The 20,847-nt window shown below is 46.1% G+C and overlaps 1 protein-coding gene across 1 annotated transcript in view; it reads right to left on the reverse strand.

Moving 5' to 3' along the window:
* The window catches only part of MYL3 (myosin light chain 3), a 31,070-nt gene extending 10,462 nt beyond the window's left edge, over window positions 1-20,608 (reverse strand). The window contains exons 1-5 of the mRNA XM_035129918.3: window positions 20,394-20,608; window positions 9,368-9,395; window positions 4,428-4,577; window positions 3,172-3,345; window positions 1,432-1,509 (exon numbers count right to left, since the gene is read on the reverse strand). Of these exons, the coding sequence (XP_034985809.1) occupies window positions 1,432-1,509; window positions 3,172-3,345; window positions 4,428-4,577; window positions 9,368-9,395; window positions 20,394-20,525 (562 nt within the window). The 5' untranslated portion in view covers window positions 20,526-20,608. The remainder of the gene's footprint in view (window positions 1-1,431; window positions 1,510-3,171; window positions 3,346-4,427; window positions 4,578-9,367; window positions 9,396-20,393) is intronic.
* Window positions 20,609-20,847: the final 239 nt, after the last annotated feature.

Genomic DNA, 20,847 nt, shown 5'->3' on the forward strand with positions numbered 1-20,847 from the left:
CCTGTCCAGGTAACAAAAGGGACAAGGCACGCAGCACTCTCTCTCTCTCTCTCTTTGACTTCCTGCATCGTTGGAGCAGCTTTTGAGCTAGATGCTCTGTTGGCTTCCACATGTATATACTATGTAACTAAGTCTGTCTTCAGGGATCCACCTGTGAACTGATGTTGTAAGTAGGCTTCTTTTGTTGACTTTACACAAGATTGTGGCATCTTTATTCTTTTAAGAGGGATATAAGGGGACTTACCAGGAACATACAATTCAGTACTGAATTATATGATAGTGAGAGGCTACCTACCCGCTGTGCGTTTTAAAGGGGAATATAAAACTCTGCTAAGTAACGGAACTTGCTAGCGCAAGTTAGGAAGGATATTAATAAACAATATATCCTCTCCTGCGTCCCTGAACATTCCCACAGAGGCGAACGGCAAAGTGAAGAAGAACTGGAAGAGAGAGAGAGAGAGAGAGCTAACAGACTCTCTCTCACTGGAAAATGTCCAGCCTATCAGTCCAAGGTCACGTAGAGAAGATAAGGTGGCTACATAAAAAGCACAGTGGTTGCGAGATCAGGTTGCAAGGCACAGAAGTGACTAGGGGGGAAGCGGGTGGAAACCTTAATTGGGAACACCTTCGTTCCGAGAATAGCTGCTTTGTTCTTTTGCTGTGATCCTTAAAGACTCTTTAAATGGCAAACGACTCTTTTCGCTTGGTCCTGCTGATCTATCTCCAAAGGCAGGGAGGAAGCCGAGTCCCCAAAGCCTGAGACTGGGTGACCTTGGGGGCCAGTCTCTCAGTCTAGCCTACCTCGCAGGGATGTTGTGAGGGTAAAATGGCATAAAAGGAGAACCACATAGAGCTCAGAGGTGGGTTTAGGGCAGTGCGAGCAGCGGTTGCGGTTGCACCGGGCGCAAAGCCAAGGAGGGCACCTTCTCAAAGCCCGGAAAGCGCTTGCCAAACGCTTGTCAAACGGACTTCCGGAACGGATTAGGTTTGGCGCTTTTGTTTTTGCTATTTATTTTGCTTTTTTGTTTTCTGGGGCCTTTCCGGTTAATTTGTTTTCGTGACTGTGCGGAACCCAGTTCAGCCACCAATTGATTGATTGTGTGGCTGTGGAAATGGATAAAAGCCCCCCATCCAAACAATGACTATTCTCAGTTCAGGTAAGAAAGAAAAAAAGTAGTTTTAATTTTTATCATCTACCATTCTGTCTTATTTTATAGTATAGTACATTGATTAATGCTTTCATTTTATGGATCAATGGCCTCGTTAGATAGTAAAATCCATATTAAATTGCTGTTTTAGGGGTGGTTTTTAAAAGTCTGGAACGGATGTTCTGTTTTGCATTACTTTCTATGGGAAAGCGTGCCTTGGTTTTGGAACGCTTTGGTTTTTGAACGGATTTCTGGAATGGATTAAGTTTGAGAACCAAGGTACCTTCATAGCTGATGCAACCATTGGAGTCTTCCTGGCCAACCATTAGCTTATCGACCTCCTCCTCAGTCAGCCTTTCGCCTGGAACAGAAAAAAAGATACACAAGTTGACTCAAATTTTCAGGGTTAAGTAAGAGCCCAAAGCAAATTACAAGTAGGACTATGTGATTCGGTCAAAGCTCAAATCACTAACTGATTTGGGGGGCAAGATTCCAGTTTTGGCCGCGTTGGGCCAAAAAAGTTGGTTAAAACGTTTCTGTATATTATGTCCGCAGCCAGAATTCTGTATACCCAGAAATGGAAAGAAGTTGTTCCAAAGAAAAAGGAGTGGACTTTTAAAACTATTGGACGGAGATGGCAAAATTAATGGCAAAAATAAGAGACCCAAAAGAAGAAATGTTTGTGGAGGAGTGAAGATCCTTGGAGAAATTATTATTGTCAAATGAAACAGCAGGTAGGACAGGAAATATAAGCAAAGGAATGAGAATGATAAAGGAATGCAATATGGAAAGAAGCAGAAGTCCCAGCAAAGGAAGAATGGATGCAAAAACTTACGAAACTTACGAAATGACAAAACTTACCGGAAGAATAAGAAATCAAGAGAACAAACTTTTTATAAAAGAATGGAAATGGTTTGTTGAATATTTACAGATAAATTGTAAACAGATCGGCATGATTATTGTAATATATTTAAAGTACATATTTAAAATAGATGAATCAATGAGCAAATTAAGTTAATCTGGATATGCAGAAGATATTAAAAATAAATTTAAGGAACTGCAGAAAGAGAGGGGAGGAAGTCAAGTTTTGAAATGTCAAAAATGATTGTAAAATCAGTGAAATGTATAAACCTGAAAAGTATAAATAATTTTTAAAAAAGTTAAAGGAATTTAATATGTATGTTATAGAAATCAGTGTTACGTTTAAGGCAGTAGAGAAAGGATTTGAACAGAAACATCATGAAAGGAATGATGGAAAGATCTTTAAATAGGCATAGTAGTAGTTACAGCAATGGAAAATGACTTTACATAGGGAAGCGTGTTGTAAATCTTCTTTGATGTCTTTTTTTTCTTTTATTTTTTCTTTCTTTCTTTTTTCTTTCGTTGTTTTCTATTTTTTGAGTACAGTATATGCATTTTTGTATTTTTTGTGTTTATGTATGACTGGGTTTTCTTTATATGTTTTATATGATTCCTTTTTCTTGAATTTTTATTGTATTTTTGATTTTGATTTTGATTTTGTATTTTTGCTTCTGTATTTTTAAAATTATCTGAATAAAGTTTTTTTAAAAAAATTTTTTAAAAAGAAAGTAACGATGGATGTTATTGCAGCAATCCTGCCCCTCCATCGTTACACTGCAGCTCGCAGCTCGCAGCTCGCAGCGCCACCTGTCTGTGGCCAAGAGAACTTCAGCGTGACAACACTCTTACATGCTTGTTATACATTACGATTAGATTGATATAGATAGATATATCACTAAATGTATACAGCTAGTTTACATTGTGAACTGCCCTGAGATCTTGTGTTGAAGGGCGGTATATAAATCTTAATGATGATTATGATCCTTCCAAACTATTCTATTTATTTATTTTATTTATTAAATCTATATACCACCCTTCATCTGAAAATCTCAGGGCAGTTCACAATGTAAAAAATACAGAACAAAAGCCACAGTTCCGTGATTCTACGATTCCTGCAAAATCGGCTTAGAGGGCCGCGTTGTAGGACTATAGATCAGCTCACCGAGAGTGGCCAAAACATGGCGAAGTTCGGCTCCCATGACCTTGCCGTTCCCTTCCTTGTCGAAAACCCGCAGGCCTTCCACGAAATCCTCGTAGGTCCCGGTGTCTTTGGCTTTGGAGATGTGCTGAAGCATGGGCAGAAAGGTGTCGAAGTCTAACATCTTGTGGTTCATTTCTGAGGATGGACAAACAGGAAATCAGGTTAGAGCTGACCGTCCGTTTTGCATGCAAGTTAAGGATGCAAATAATAAGGAACGAGGGGAACACCCAAAATATAACATGAAGGCTCTGAGATCACGGTAAGGGATATATCATCATCATCATATTTTATTATTTATACCCCACCCATCTGGCTGGGTTTCTCCAACCACTCCGGGCGGCTCCCAACAGAATATTAAAAACACGATAAAACATCAAACATTAAAAACTTCCCTAAACAGGGCTGCCTTCAGGTGTCTTCTAAAAGTCAGATAGTTGTACATTTCCTTGACATCTGATGGGAGGGCGTTCACAGGGTGGGCACCACCACCGAGAAGGCCCTGTAAGCTCCCTTCTGGCAGGGAGGGAACCGCCAGAAGGCCCTCGGTGCTGGACCTCAGTGTCAGGGCTGAACGATGGAGGTGGAGACGCTCCTTCAGGTATATAATAATAATAATAATAATAATAATAATAATAATAATAATAATAATAATAATTTCTTATTTGTACCCCACCCATCTAGCCAGGCCTCCCAGCCACTCTGGGCAGCTTCCAACAAAACATTAAAAATACAATAAAACACCAAACATTAAAAACCTCCCCAAACAGGGCTGCCTTCAGATGTCTTCTAAAAGTCAGAGAGTTGTTTATTTCCTTGACATCTGATGGGAGGGCCTTTCCACAGGGCGGGCATCACCACTGAGAAGGCCCTCTGCCTGGTTCCCTGTAACCTCACTTCTCACAGGGAGGGAACCGCCAGAAGGCCCTCGGAGCTGGACCTCAGTGTCCGGGCTGAACGATGGGGGTAGAGACGCTCCTTCAGGTATACTGGACTGAGGCCGTTTAGGGCTTTAAAGGTCAGCACCAACACTTTGAATTGTGCTTGGAAACGTACTGAGAGCCAATGAAGGTGTTATGCACAGATGAATAAAATGTCAGAGAGAGGCCCCTCCTCAATAACCTGTAGCTCATTGGCGCCAACACTCCTAAGACAGACCCGAGAAGCCAAACCTGTCCCATGAAGTTGCCATCATGAAAACAGGACGAGAAGTCTCTCACCATCATGCTTGGGCCGGCCAAGGACCTTGAGAACTTCCGCCTGGGTGGGATTTGTCCCGCAAGCCCTCAAGACGTCTCCGCACTGCGCGTACGTGATTTTCCCTTCCCCTTTCGGAGTTCTGTCGAAGAGCATGAAGACTTCCTTGAATTCTGTATAGGAGAGGGGACACACAAAAAAACGCTTGCTGAGGAAGTGGGAAGGTGGAGGAGAAGAAAGGAAGTGAAAGGTAAAAGGGAATGGATGCGATCGTGGAAAAAGTTTCACTTGTATATGAAAAAGTCAAGCCTTCATTATCATTGTTATTTTCAAGGGATCCTGTCCCCTTGTGTTTTGTATTGTTTTTTATTTTGTTTTTTTTAATGAACTTCGCTGTTGATCTTGATATCAGAGATGTTTACATTCCATCTCCTGTGGACATCCTGGAGGAACTGCGGCAGAGAAAGAACCAGGTCAGGAAGCTAGGAAAAATTGGGAATTGCTCAGAAACCCGTGTCAGAGATTGACCTCTGTGGTGTTTCAGGGCAGGGCAGCAGTCCTCAGTGCAAAAAAATGAAAATGAAAATGAAAACACCACCAGCACGTCCCCCTTTGTCTCTAACATCTCTATAATTCAATAGTTTGGGGGGCATTGTGGGGGTCTGTGACAATGAGGGTTCATCAGCCATCATTTCTGAATGCCCCCCCAAAAAATCATCACACATAGAAATGTAGCACATAAGAGTGTAGCACACAAGATCCTTCTCCCTTCCCGTGGCTTCCAGCAAATGATCTGCAGAATCATAGAATCTTAGAGTTGGAAGGTACCCAAGGGTCATCTAGTCCAACCCTCTGCAATGCAGGAATCTCAGCTAACGCACCCATGACAGATGGCCACCCAACCTCTGCTTTAAAACCCCAAGGAAGGAGAGTCCGCCACCTACCAAAGGAGTCCGTTCCACCATCGAACAGCTCTTAATGCCAGTTCTTCCTGATGTCAAGTCGGAAATCTCCTTTCTTGCAATTTGAAGGCATGGGTTCGAGTCCTACCCTCCAGGAGCAGAAGAAAACAAGCTTGCTCCACCTTCCGTGTGACAGCCCTCAGATATTTGAAGATGGCTACCATATCTCCTCTCAGTGTCCTCTTTCCCAGGCTAAACATACCCAGCTCCTTCAAATGTTCCTCATAAGGCTTAGTTTCCAGACCCTTCATCATTTTCATCTCCCTCCTCTGCACACCTTCCAGCTTGTCAACATCCTTTTTAAATTATGGTGTCCAGAACTGGACACAATATTCCAGGTGTGGTCTGACCAAGGCAGAATAGAGCAATACTACGACTTCCTTTGACGTGGACACTAGACTTCTGATGATGCAGCCCAGAATAACATTAGCTTTATTTGCTGCTGCATCACACTGTGGGCTCCATATTTTCCTTCGCCTAATCTCTGGGGTCTCAACCCCCTCAGAGCATGAATTGTCAGCTCCTAGGAAGGAGTCAAACTGTGTTGGGCAATACAGCTGAATGTTGTCTATACTGCTTGGCTGGACAGGAGGGTTTTTAAGCAGAGGTTGGGTGGCCATCTGTCATGGATGCTTCAGCTGAGATTCCTGAATTGCAGGAGGTTGGAATCCCTTCCAACTCTACAACTCAATGATTCTGTGATTTCTGTTGTTGTTGTTTAGTTATTTAGTCGTGTCCGACTCTTCGTGACCCCATGGACCAGAGCACGCCAGGCACTCCTGTCTTCCACTGCCTCCCGCAGTTTGGTCAGACTCATGTTGGTAGCTTCGAGAACACTGTCCAACCATCTCGTCCTCTGTCGCCCCCTCCTCCTTGTGCCCGCAATCTTTCCCAACATCAGGGTCTTCTCCAGGGAGTCTTCTCTTCTCATGAGGTGGCCTAAGTATTGGAGCCTCAGCTTCAGGATCTGTCCTTCCACCTACCCCAATTTCTTCCCACCACAATGGCCATTTCGACCCTGAAATTGCAACACCAGACTCTCGGGTGCAGCCTCCCTTGCAGAGTTCGCACAACAAAAGCTTCTATTTTCACCCTGTTGTCTGCAAAGAATCCCGGACGCAAGGCCTGTTGTTTTATTTTTTTTAACGAGGGAACACGATGGCGGCATCAGCAGCAGCTCCCACTTGGTGGCAGCTGAACAAACATGGAAACTTTTTTAAAAGAATAATAGTGAACAATAAAAATATCAGCCTCTTCTTTTGCTTTCGTTAGGGCCTATCATTATCTAAACTCCTCGTCAGCGGGATCCGCTCAGTCCCTGGGTTCATGCATGAACCACAGAGAGAAATCTCCGGCTTCACTGACCACAGACAGTGGGATGGGGTTGTGGGGGGCGGCTTCGCAATAGAAGGAGGAAAGGCTTCGGGAAGGCAATCTGGGTCAAATCCCCCCAGAAGCCCCAGAGCATTGATCATATCCAATATGTCTCGCCTAGAAGCTTTTGCTTTCTTAAGGTTCTTAAAATGACGGATTGTATCCAGCACTCTGCAAGTGGGGTGCTGTTTGCACAATCGTAGAATCGGAAGGGACCGCAAAGGCCCATCTAGTCCAACCCTCTGCCATGCAATTGGACTATCCCTTTCTCTCCTCTCCCTGGGCGTACCCTAAATCTACTCCAGGGGGTCCCCCAACCCCCCCTACTCAGGAGCGGGGCTCCAAATGAGATTCTTGACAGAGGAAATAAAGCCTTTCCTGAAACACATCGTTAAACTGTGGAACTCACTCCCACAGGACGGGAAACAATTTGGATGCCTTTGAAAGAGGAGGAGGAGAAAGCTATCAATGACTGCTAGCTACATAGGAGCCAGTTCCTAGGGGCCAATGTCCCTTTGCCCTCCCCCCCCCCAAAATTGAGCTCCCTCCCCCCCCCCGCTGTTGATGGGCATTGCCATTCAAATTATGTGTTTGTGTCATGTCATATGATCAATTATGTGGGGCGGGGATTACCTGGGCCCCCCAATATTTTATTCAAATTGGCACCCCTGACTAGAAAGAGGTGCCAGAGCTTGCCACGAACGCCTCCTTTGTTCTCTTATACTAGCAGTGGCACCCGCCTGAGAGGAGCCAGAACTGAGATTCTGGTGAGTTCTGGCTGAAAAACAGCCCTGGAGGTAGAAATGGCTGGAAGCCACAGGAGGGAAGAGTAGCTCTTCGGCTTAAATCCTGCTTGCATGTTTCCCAAAGGCATCTGGATGGCCACTGTGAGAACAGGATGCTGGAATAAAGCGGTCCTTGGCCTGTGGGAACGCCACAAGCAGGACTCGAACTCAGGATCCTTCTCCCTTCCCGTGGCTTCCAGCAAATGATCTTCAGAATCATAGAATCTTAGAGTTGGAAGGGACCCAAGGGTCATCTAGTCCAACCCCCTGCAATGCAGGAATCTCAGCTAAAGCATCCATGAGAGATGGCCACCCTAAACCTCTGCTTTGAAACCTCCAAGGAAAGAGAGTCCACCAGCTCTCGTGGGAGTCTTTCCCACTTTTCCAACAGCTCTTGCTGACAGAAAGTTTTTTTCCAAATGTTTCGTTGGAATCTCCTTTCTTGTAAGTTGAAGCCATGGGTTCGAGTCCTACCCTCCAGAGCGGGAGAAAACAAGCTTGCTCCACCTTCCATGTCCCACAGCCCTTGAGATATTTGAAGATGGCTCTCCTGTCTCCTCTCACTCTCTTCTTTTCCAGGCTAAACATACCCAGCTCCTTCAAGCCCTCCTTGTAAGGCTTAGTTTCCAGACATCTTGGTTGCCCTGCTCATTTGCTGCCTATGGAAGCAGAGTGTTGCCTTTCATGCCTAGTGGTCATTGAGAGACTTCTCCTCCACGGAAGGTCTGCCTTTGCAACGAGTCAAAAGCAGGAGAAAGAAAACGAGAGTCTTCTGGGAAGCGCTGCATCCTTAGGGACACATCCCCGCCAGATTTCGCAAAGGGGCAGGGGGTGGAGCCAAAACATTTTAATCTAAACAGCGTATGGAAAGAGATTGGGTTGTTGTTTGGGCCGTCAAATGCTGGGGAGGGAAGCTTTGCATGGCTCTCATTTACAGAGGAACGTAGAATCATAGAATCATAGAGTTGGAAGAGACCACAAGGGCCATCCAGTCCAACCCCCTGCCGAGCAGGAAACACCATCAAAGCATTCCTGACAGATGGCTGTCAAGCCTCTGCTTAAAGACCTCCAAAGAAGGAGACTCCACCACACTCCTTGGCAGCAAATTCCACTGCCAAACAGCTCTTACTGTCAGGAAGTTCTTCCTAATGTTTAGGTGGAATCTTCTTTCTTGTAGTTTGCATCCATTGCTCCGTGTCTGCTTCTCTGGAGCAGCAGAAAACAACCTTTCTCCCTCCTCCATATGACATCCTTTTATATATTTGAACATGGCTATCATATCACCCCTTAACCTTCTCTTCTCCAGGCTAAACATACCCAGCTCCCTAAGCAGTTCCTCATAAGACATTGTTTCCAGGCCTTTGACCATTTTGGTTGCCCTCTTCTGGACACGTCCCAGCTTGTCAGTATCCTTCTTGAACTGTGGTGCCTAGAACTGGACACAGTACTCCAGGTGAGGTCTGACCAGAGCAGAATACAGTGGTACTATTACTTCCCTTGATCTAGATGCTATACTCCTATTGATGCAGCCCAGAATTGCATTGGCTTTTTTAGCTTTGGGCTTTCCTGGTTTGCAAACGTAAATGCAACCGAGATGATCGAGGGTCTGGAAACCAGGCCCGATGAGGAACGGTCGAAGGAATTGAGTATGTTCAGCCTAGAGAAGAGGCGGCTGAGAGGAGATATGATAGCCATCTTCAAATATCGCAAAGGCTGTCTCAAAGAAGATGGAGCAAGCATCTCTACAGCTCTATGATTCTCTCTCTCTCTCTCTCTCTGGAATAACTGTTAACATTGCTTCCGAGAACAGGGGGATTTGTGAAAGACAGAAAAGTTACTAACCTTCAAGCTGTTCATTAGTGAATTCAACCTGAAAGTAAAGAGAGAGATTATTCACTATGATGCCTCTCCCTGACGTCCCATGAGATTGACAAGGCTGACAATTTTCGGCGCGCTCATTTTGCCTCTCTTACTTGAAGCGAGTGCTGTGTTGTTTATGCATTAATTTGAATTATTCATATATCTCTTAACCACATCACCTCTAAGCCTGGTGCAAGAAATAAAATACAGAAAGACAACAGTTAGGGCCACCTCACTACACTGAAGGAATGTCCCCTCGTTGATAGGATATGTGCTTCTGGTTCATGGCCGGGTCAGTGCAGCCCCATATGATCTCAGTGATATGGTACTTAAAGGTGGTACTTAAAGCATAGCTGCCAAGTCTCCCGTATTCCCCGGGAAACCCCCGTTTTTCTGGCTGTCCCCAGCCGAAAAAACGGATTTTTTTGGTTTCCCCCCGGTTTATTCTAGTGTGGCAGCCATTTTGGAACTGGGCGGAGCATGCTCAGAAGCGACTTTTCATGCTGCTCTGCCCAGTTCCAAAATGGCAGCAGTGCGACTTCTGGTGCGGCAGCCATTTTGGAACTGGGCACAGCAGCATCAAAAGTCACTTCTGAGCATGCTCCGCCCAGTTCCAAAATGGCCGCCGCGCTACTTCCGGTATGCTAATTTCGGTCCGGTCCCTTATTTTTCAGAGAGGAACTTGGCAATTATGACTTAAAGTATCCCGGGCCTAAATTGTTCGGGGCATTGTGCCATAATACAAGAAACTTGAACCTGACCTCGTAGCAGTAGGGAAGCCCGTGCAAGGGTTTTCATGGACTCAGAGAATTGCAGAGTTGGAAGGGACCCCCAAGGGTCATCTAGTCCAACCCCCTGCAATCACAGCTGGAGAATCCCTGACACCTGTGTCATTTGTTTGCGGTAGTATGTCCCCAACCCCAGTCTAGCATTCTGCATGGGTCGAAGCATCTGGACTGGACCCAAGGGCAACCCCACGTAGAGCATGTTGCAGTAATTCAGATTCGATAATAATAATAATACTATAATAATAATTTATTATTTATACCCCAGCCACTCTGGGCGGCTCCCAACAGAAAATTAAATGCACAATAAAACATAAAACATTGAAAACTTCTCCAAAGATGTCTTCTAAAAGTCAGATAGTTGTTTATCTCCTTGACATCTGATGGGAGGGCGTTCTACAGGGTGGGTGCCACCACCGAGAAGGCCCTCTGCCTGGTTCCCTGTAACCCCACTTCTCGCGGGGAGGGAACCGCCAGAAGACCCCCGGAGCTGGACCTCAGTGTCCAGGCTGAACAATGGAGGTGGAGACGCTCCGTCAGGTATACCGGGTCAGGGCCATTTAGGGCTTTAAAGGTCAGCGCCAACACTTTGAATTGTGCTCGGAAACATACTGGGAGTCAATGTAGGTCTTTCAGGACCGGTGTTATGTGGTCTCGGCGGCCGCTCCCAGTCACCAGTCTAGCTGCCGCATTCTGGATTAGTTGTAGTTTGTGGGTCACCTTCAAAGATGGAGCACATTGCAGTAGTCCAAGCGAGAGATAACTAGAGCATGCACCACTCTGGCGAGACAGTCCACGGGCAGGTAGGGTCTCAGCCTGCGTACCAGATGGAGCTGGTAAACAGCTGCCCTGGACACAGAATTGACCTGCGCCTCCATGGACAGCTGTGAGTCCAAAATGACTCCCAGGCTGTGCACCTGGTCCTTGAGGGGTACAGTTACCCCATTCAGGACGAGGGAGTCCCCCGTCCTCACAGACCCCCTGTCCCACCAAAACAGTACTTCTGTCTTGTCAGGATTCAACCTCAATCTGTTAGCCGCCATCCATCCTCCAGCCGCCTCCAGACACTCACACAGGACTAAAATGCAGGGGCTAAAATGAAGGAGCTACAACCCTCTATCAAATTAATATTTCCTTTTGAATGCCTTGTAACCTTTGTGGGTTTTTTTAGCATTCGGGAAGGGCCCAAACCACGCCCATTTCCTGCTCCGAATATCTTGTTCCGTTACCTCAATGGATGGAGGCAGAAAGCTCAACTTTGGAAAAGGAGATGGGGACTCCACTCTTCGGGGATATTGACACAAAGACAACATGCTTACATGCCCAGGCACACACACACACAAAAACCTTTTCTCATAAGTACACCACAGTCTCTATTGTGCCTTATTATCCTAAATGGAAACAGATACCCTGTAAAGTGTGTCGGTCTTGGGGTCTTGTGTAACATTTATTTGTCTCAACAGTTTAAGAAGGTTTCCTCGGGAGGTGGAATTTTAATTTCATTTTACAAACCAATACTGTACATAAACAGCAGCAGGTTTTATATTTTAAAAAAACCCACGAAATACTCAGGAGAAATGCAGTTCCTTTTGCTAGGATGATTTCCTGGCAGAACACCAGGCGAAGAGAATGGGACCCCAGCGTTCCCAAATGTTCCTGGTGCTATTACAACATGTTTGGGGGAGTCTAATGAGGACTGGCACCTTGAGCGTGTGGTTTGTCTGCCTTGTTCCTTTGACTCCTAAACTGAGTCGGTGCAAAGCCTCCATCCTCTTCCACAGCCTGGCGGGAATTAGTGCGAAGCATTGGCAAAGGAGAAGTGCAGACTTTTCGGAGAAATGACATGGGCTTTTTGGCAAGTGCATGACCAAAAATACAAAGCATTTCACAGAATGACTGTCCCGCCGGCTAATGGACTTCAGAAACATGATTTCAGATTCCATGGCCTCCAACATTTCTCCGATGAAAATAGGGATGTCCCATTCCATAATGAAAAATTTACTATTTATACCCCGCCCATCTGACTGGGTTGCCCCAACCACTCTGGGCAGCTTCCAACATATATAAAAAAACATAATGAAACATTAAACATTTTTTTTAAAAAAATACCCTTCCCTATACAGGATTGCCTTCAGATGGATTGGGGGGGTCGAATAACTCCATACCCTTCAACATTTATCCAATAAAAATAGGGACATCCTAAGAAAAAGCAGGACATTTTGGGATCAAATCAGAAACCGTGATTCCTTCTCTAAATCAGAGACATCCCTTGAAAATAGGGACACTTGGAGGGGGTGAAACTCTCTATTTCTTGACCTTTCCACAGGCTTACCAAAAACAAGCGTGGACAGTTGTTTGCTTGCTTTGTTTGTTTGTTTGTTTGTCTTTTGCTTTTAGACTGTCTACACTACCGTATCTGCAAGTCACGTTACAGCTTTTTAGCACCGCCTCAATTTTGGAGTCTGAAAGTTGAAAAATTCAACAGGCAGCTGCATCACATGAAAGAAGAAATCGTTAAAACCATATTGGTTGGGGTTTAAAAGCTAGGCAAAGGATGAATCTTTGCAGATGACACCTAACTGGGAGGGGCGGTTAATCCCACAAGAAAACAGAATCAGAATTCAAGAAGGGTTTTCTTTCCTCTGTCCCAAATCTTCCAATGTGCATTTGATGCCCAAGAATTCTAGTGTTTTGTGAGAGGGAGAAAACCCTTTCTCTACCCACATCTTCCAGGCCACGTGTGATTTTATAGATTTTCTCACTAGCCACGCCCCTTCTCCCCAGGCCACACCCCTCGTTGGTCCTGCTCAGAGTGTGCTTGCCTCTTTGAAGTGCATCCTCGAACTCTCGATGCTTCTTGCTTGCTTGGATGAAGGCTGGGAAGGGTGTGTGAGCGGCTGTAGAAACTAACTTACCACCCCAAGGCAAAATTTGCATTTATTGCTCCTCCCACATTGGCCTCTGGCCCCACCCACCACTGCCACGTGACTCCTGAAAGGTTGTCCAGAAGAGAATGTGACCCCTGGGATTAATAAATGCAGTGGTTCCTCGGTTTATGAACACAATTGGTTCTGGAAGTCTGTTCATAAACTGAAGCGTTCATAAACTGAAGCGAACTTTCCCATTGAAAGTAATGGAAAGTGAATTAATCCATTCCAGATGGGTCCGCGGCGTTCGTAAACCGAGGTGTTCGTAAACTGAGGTTCCACTGTAAATAAATTTAAAAACCCTGCTCTTGTTTTACACAGAAAATGATACCCAGTTTTGCCTGATGATTTAGGAACATCAGAAGCTGCCTTTGACCGAATCAGGCCAGGGGTCCATCTATTACAGGCATCCCCAAACTTCGGCCCTCCAGATGTTTTGAACTACAATTCCCATCTTCCCCGACCACTGGTCCTGTTAGCTAGGGATCATGGGAGTTGTAGGCCAAAACATCTGGAGGGCCGCAGTTTGGGGATGCCTGATCTATTAGGATTGTCACACGTCCAGAATTTCCCAGGATTCGGTCGTTGGAAACAAGTGTTCAGGCAGAAATCACTTAAATGTCTCGGCAAATCCAGACATATTTCAACCCATGTTGGAAGTTTAGTTGTTTGTGAATTTCATTAAAAAATAGCTCATGAACTGGACTACGCCAAAATGGCAAAAGCTGACTGGAAAGCTCAGGAATGAGGAGGGCAAAAACTTTTTAAAAAAAGAATGGGGGGGAATATATTTTATTTAAGAGACCACTGCAAGCAGGATTTTAATCTGACTTGTAATGTAACAAACATTGTGGACAATATGAATTGGTATAAAATATAGACTATGGAATAATATGCAGTTCTAAAATGTTGACAATAGGACCCAGGAAGGGGATGGGAAGAAGTTTCGAGATTCGGAGTAATCTCTTCTTCTTTTTTCTTTCTTCTTCTTCTTCTTCTTTTTTTTTTTTGAGATAAAAAGAAGAAAAAAGGTCAACTGCTTTGGGCAAAACTGAAAGAAGCTCAGCAACTTTTGCCAAGAAATGCTCAACAACTTCTGTGTTCAGATTTCCGCTTTTTGAAATATGGCAACCCTATTCTAGCTCAATATTGCCTGCACTGACTGGCAGCAGCCCTCCCGGGTTTCAGGCAGGGGATCTCTCCTAGCGCTACATGGAGATGCCCTTGAGGGCTGAAACACCATCCTTGCAGGCGAAAAACCCTTCCTGGCAGGGAGATGCAGCGGCTTTCCTCGAGCCGGACAGTTGCAAAAGGCGACGGGAGTTGGGCCAAGAAAAAGCATGCCCGCCGCTCACTCTCCTCCTTCCTTTTACGTTCTCAAACTAGTGATTCTATTTGGGACGGTGACAAAGGGCGAGCTCAACAGGAGCCAGGTAAACGGGAGAGGAGGCAGGCGCAGTTGTCCGGCTATTAAAAGCCTGACAGCTCACCCCGCTGGGGAAAAGAGAGGACCCAAACAATTACCGCCCAGTCAGCCTGACATCAATACCAGGAAAGATTCTAGAGCAGATCATTAAGCAAACAGTCTGTGAGCACCTAGAAAGAAACTCTGTGATCACTAAAAGTCAGCATGGGTTCCTGAAAAATAAGTCATGTCAGACTAATCTGATCTCATTTTTTGACAGAATTACAAGCCTGGTAGATGAAGGGAACGCTGTGGATGTAGCCTATCTTGATTTCAGCAAGGCCTTTGACAAGGTGCCCCATGATATTCTTGTAAAGAAGCTGGTAAAATGCGGGCTAGACAATGCTACCATTCAGTGGATTTGTAACTGGCTTACTGACCGAACCCAAAGGGTGCTCATCAATGGCTCCTCCTCATCCTGGAGAGTAGTGACTAGTGGGGTGCTACAGGGTTCTGTCTTGGGCCCAGTCTTGTTCAACATCTTTATCAATGACTTGGATGATGGGCTTGAGGGAATCCTGAGCAAGTTTGCAGATGACACCAAATTGGGAGGGGTGGCTAACACCCCAGAGGACAGGATCACACTTCAGAATGACCTTAACAGATTAGACAACTGGGCCAAAGCAAACAAGATGAATTTTAACAAGGAGAAATGTAAAGTACTACACTTGGGCAAAAAATATGAAAGGCACAAATACAGGATGGGAGACACCTGGCTTGAGAGCAGTACATGTGAAAATGATCTAGGAGTTTTGGTTGACCACAAACTTGACATGAGTCAGCAGTGTGATGCAGCAGCTAAAAAAGCCAATGCAATTCTGGGCTGCATCAATAGGAGTATAGCATCTAGATCAAGGGAAGTAATAGTACCACTGTATTCTGCTCTGGTCAGACCTCACCTGGAGTATTGTGTCCAGTTCTGGGCACCACAGTTCAAGAAGGATACTGATAAGCTGGAACGTGTCCAGAAGAGGGCAACCAAAATGGTCAAAGGCCTGGAAACGATGCCTTATGAGGAACGGCTTAGGGAGCTGGGTATGTTTAGCCTGGAGAAGAGAAGGTTAAGGGGTGATATGATAACCATGTTCAAATATATAAAATGATGTCATATAAAGGAGGGAGAAAGGTTGTTTTCTGCTGCTCCAGAGAAGCGGACACGGAGCAACGGATTCAAACTACAAGAAAGAAAATTCCACCTAAACATTAGGAAGAACTTCCTGACAGTAAGAGCTGTTCGGCAGTGGAATTTGCTGCCAAGGAGTGTGGTGGAGTCTCCTTCTTTGGAGGTCTTTAAGCAGAAAGGCTTGACAGCCATATGTCAAGAATGCTTTGATGGTGTTTCCTGCTTGGCAGGGGGTTGGACTGGATGGCCCTTGTGGTCTCTTCCAACTCTATGATTCTATGATTCTACTTCTGCCCTTCTCAAGCCCAGGCAAAGAACAGACTGAAACATTTGAAAATTATGTAAGAAAGGGGCCTGTAGATGTGAAATGTGGGAGATCTGCCTTGGTAGCTCAGTCAGTAGAGCATGAGACTCTTCATCTCAGGGTTGTGGGTTCGAGCCCCACGTTGGGCAAAAGATTCCTGTATTGTAGGGGGTTGGACTAGATGATCCTCAGGATCCCTTCCGACTCTACAATTCTATGATTCTCTGATAACAGAAAGGAAGGGATTAGGGTGAAGTTACTCAATGAAACAGACATACATTTAATGTGAAAACTTCACAACCGTCCCTCGCTGAGGTCTCCAAAGAAACAAGGCGTTGTTCTTAATAGTCTGAGATGACTTAACCATGTAAACAAACCACCGTTTCTGTTCTTTGTGGGCAGGAAATGGTCATCTTTAATATTCTCTTTCTCATCAAATTTAGAAACACAGAATACAGACTATCCTTTTTACTTCAAGAACATAAAAGGGACCTGCAGGATGAGGCCAGGAGCCCTTTAGGGCATGTTGAATTTCCAACTTTCAAAGTCCCAAAAAATGACGGGTGCTAAAATGTTGGCACATGACTTGGGAATCCAAGAGATATTTTGGGTAAATTAATATCATTTAGTTTTGCTTGGTAAGCAAAGTGGGTGTGAAATTGCATAGAAACCATGAAAAATGATTTCTAAGTACTTGCAGCTTGTGTGGGAGAGAGAGAGAGTGTGTGTGATATTCATTCATTCATTCATTAGCATTACCTGACATTTTCGGAAGGTAAAATTAAAATTATTCGATTTTCCCGAAAGCTGTCGTTCATCAAAGGCAGACCTTAGGGAGATAAATGTTGTTCAGTCGCAACAAAAACAGCAGATTCCTCACACCCAAAAACATATTTGAAAGACTGCTGGCTGAAGAAATTTGCAAAAGTTCACCCCTGGAAACGACACACCCTAATGGCCCATGCATTCCAGCATCCTGTTCTCCCAGTGGCCGACCACAGGCAGGATCTGAACGCAGGACCAACTCTCCCTACCAGCAATTCCTGGCATTCAATAACACCCGACGCAGCCAAAATGGCTCAAAATGTATGTAGAGAGAGGAACCCACAACGATTTGCCTCTACCAGGTCAGCGGGGTGGCGGTAACCCTTCAGAGCTAAATCAATGGGATATTTGGGGTGGATGAGAGAGAAACTGGACCCAATCCTACCAGGTTTCTTTTCTTTCCTTTTTTGAATTTCTCCTTTTATTTTATTATGTTAATCCATACACAGTCTTTTGCACATGTACAACATTAGTTACATACACTATTAGACACAATTTACACTTTAAGAGTACACGCTTCCTGTTTCTTTTCCTTTACGGTGTTTGCATTGGACTGTCACATATTCAAATATTACATTTGATTAACCTAACTATGTTAAATAAACAAAAATTCAACTAAACGTGTAGACTCCTGTCATTTCCCCAAATCCTTTACATTTGTAACACTGAATGTACTTACATTCCTTATCCAATTCCTGTTATCATTTTCCGTACTTTCTCATAACATATTGTCAGGGGTTGTTACGGCTACTCCTGAGTACAGACCTTCCACATACTTGTCTTTTAAAAGTCTTTACTGGTGAACGTTATTTACAGTGTAGTGAGCTGTCGGTTTCATGTCCCCTCATTCCGTTTCAGGATCCGGCACTGCTCCTTTTCATGACTTTGACCAACATAACAGCCTCAGGACAGTGAATCTCCTCCCCTTTCTCCTCCTCCGTAATTCTGGTGCCGGGGGAAAGGGTCTACGCTCCGTCTTTTCCCTCTCCCCCCCCCTTTCCGTCTCTCTCTCTTCCCGCCTGTGGAGCAGGGGCTCTCCCATGCTGCCAGAGACCTGGCACTCTCTCTCCGTTTCCTGACTAGCCCCTTCAGACCCTGCACTACCATGGCTGCTTGGGGACGAACTGCTCCTGATGAGAGGGGGAGGTTCTCTATAATCTCTCCCCCTTACACATATCATACCATGAATTCCTCCCCTTCTTCCCGCCGCCGCCAAGCCAGTCCCCAAGACAAATTGTGGTGCGGTGGGGGCTTTTCGCCATTTGCCTCCCCCTTGGCTTCGGGAAGGCAAACGGCGAAAAGCCCCCACCGCGCCGCAATTCGGCTCCGTCCCACGCATGCTTTGGCTTGGGGAAGCAGGCAGGGAGACGGCAACAGCCCGGGAAGCTGCGGCCTGTTGCTGTCTCCCTGCCTGCTTCCCCGAGCCGTAGCTCATCGGGGGACAGAGCCGAAGATTGGCGGGCGCTGTTTGCCAGGGTTGACAAGCCCCGGCAAGCAGCGCCCACCGATCTTCGTGTCCCAGGGCTTCCCCTCTGTTCCTGCCCGGCTAGCGCCCATTTACTGAACGGGCTGAATGACACTAATAAATAATAAATTATTATTATTATTATTATTATTATTATTATTATTCAGCAGAGATGAGGAACCTCAGGAACGATCTGGTCCCCAACACTCTTATCAGATTGTTTCACCTTTCCCAGGCCACATCCCTGACCAGTTGGCGGCCACGGGGAGAACTAGATGCTAGATTCGATCCAACAGAATTTCTTATGTTCCTAGGTAGGAAGCCGGTTGGGGAGTGATTGAACCAGAACGCTGGCCGAGACGCAGAGGCGGAGCTAGCTGCTCCGGCACCTGGCTCGCCGCACGTGCTCTGCACCTGGGGGTGGGGCCATAGGGGCGGGGTGAGCATCCCAAGGGGGCGGGGCGAGTGTCACAGGAGCCGAGATGCCCACCCATGATGGGCTGCTTTCTGGGCGGGGGGGGAGGGAGCTGTGCCACTTTGCCAGCAGCCTTCCTCCCTTCCCTCTTCCTTTTGACAGCTCGGGGGAGGCTCCCACCCCCCACAGTAAGCAGCCCGGAAGCAATGACACTCCCCAAAGCTGTCAAAATGAAATGGGGAGGGGGCAAGGCCGTTGGCAAGGCGGCGCAGCTCCGGCCCTTCCCCCGACGGCTCGGGGTACGCTTGAGAGTGGCAGGTGGGCAGGTGGCGGGCCTAATGTCACCCCCCTCAGTGATGGCACCCGGGGCGGCCCGCCCCCACCGCACCGCCCCTTCCTCCACCCCTGCCGAGACGGACCGTGGTTTGATCCTGCAAAGCATGATTGTGTGCTAGGGTTGCCTGGTTTAGCACAGGAGGGAATGCTGGTTCCTTCGCTCGGTCACCTTCTACGAGGTCTCCCCAGATGCAGGAAATTTCCTCCTCAGGTGCCCCAAGGGGACACAACTGAATTCACACTCCATCACATACAGATGCATACATATATATGGATTTAGAATATTCATTTAAACAACCTTAAAATACCAGTGACTTCCCTTCTTCTCTTTCCATGGTTCATTTTGCATAGCATAAATCCCTGTATATTTTTACATAAACTAAACCATTCAGTATTCCGTTATTGCAGTCATCAAAACTTATTTACACTGCTGGATTTATCTTAATGCTGCCAACGTTTTCAAGTGTACACAATTCCCCCCCCCATATATTCAATAAACGTTTTCCAATCTTAGAATCATAGAATCATAGAATCATAGAGTTGGAAGAGACCACAAGGGCCATCCAGTCCAACCCCCTGCCAAGCAGGAAACACCATCAAAGCATTCCTGACAGATGGCTGTCAAGCCTCTGCTTAAAGACCTCCAAAGAAGGAGACTCCACCACACTCCTTGGCAGCAAATTCCACTGCCGAACAGCTCTTACTGTCAGGAAGTTCTTCCTAATGTTTAGGTGGAATTTTCTTTCTTGTAGTTTGAATCCGTTGCTCGATACAGCTGGCCACGTGCCCCCCCACACACCTCACCCCAAGATGGGCTGTTCTCACCTCTCTCCAGGCTCCATACCCGATACCCTCCAACCATCATTCCATTTCAACGCTAATTCAGAACAATGCCCTAAGCGGACGCTCTTCTTTAAACGAATTAGCTTAATTAGCTGTAGCTCCTATAACTGAACTCATTCTTTTGGGATGCGGATGAGGGCACTGAAAGTAACCAGCTAAGCTCCTTGTCTTACAAATAAACTTGTTCAGAAACCGTTAGATTCCTACTCTCACTGGGCACAGGAACCCAAGACTTGGAAGGGACTCAGGGAATCATCCAAACTGACCCTCCCAAACTCGCCACACTGTCCTTAGCTGTGGTTGATTGACTTGTGCTGCTTTCAAAGCGATTGTCCTTGTTTTTATGTCAATCACATTGTAGCGAAGAAGAAGAAGAAGAAGAAGAGGAGGAGGAGGAGGAGGAGGAGGAGGAGGAGGAGGAGGAGGAGGAGGAGGAAGCTTCACCCAGGAACCAAAGAAAGAGCAGTCCTCCCCTGCCCTGTTAATGCACAATTTAAGGATGGCAAAAAGAGGCACTTACTTTGATGTGTGCTGGGTTAAACTCCACTTCCTTGCGGACTTCTGGCTCGGGTGGGGGTGCTGGCTTAGGGGCCGCCTTGGGCTCCTCTTTCTTAGCTTCTGCTTTCTTGGGTTCTGGTTTCTTGGGGGCCATGGTGTTGGTTCTGCACCGGGATGAAGGAGAAGGAGAGGCTGGCCGCTCGGGGGGCGATTCAACAGAGCGGAGGATGTCCCTCCTCGCAGAGGCCTTTATCCACCTCCTGGTCCTTGGATGTCACACGTCATGACACTTGGCTTCCAAACCAAACCACCCCCCACCACCTCATCCATTGCCCCCTCCCCAGCCACACATACCACGTCTCACAATAGGGTCATTCCTATAAAAGGAGAAGATATCTGGCCCGGCTATTTTGGAGCGTCCGCTTAGGGCATTGTTCTGAATTAGCGTTGAAATGGAATGATGGTTGGAGGGTATC

This window comes from Zootoca vivipara, chromosome 11 (genome assembly GCF_965207765.1).
Source record: "Zootoca vivipara chromosome 11, rZooViv2.hap1.1, whole genome shotgun sequence".
NCBI lineage: Eukaryota > Metazoa > Chordata > Lepidosauria > Squamata > Lacertidae > Zootoca > Zootoca vivipara.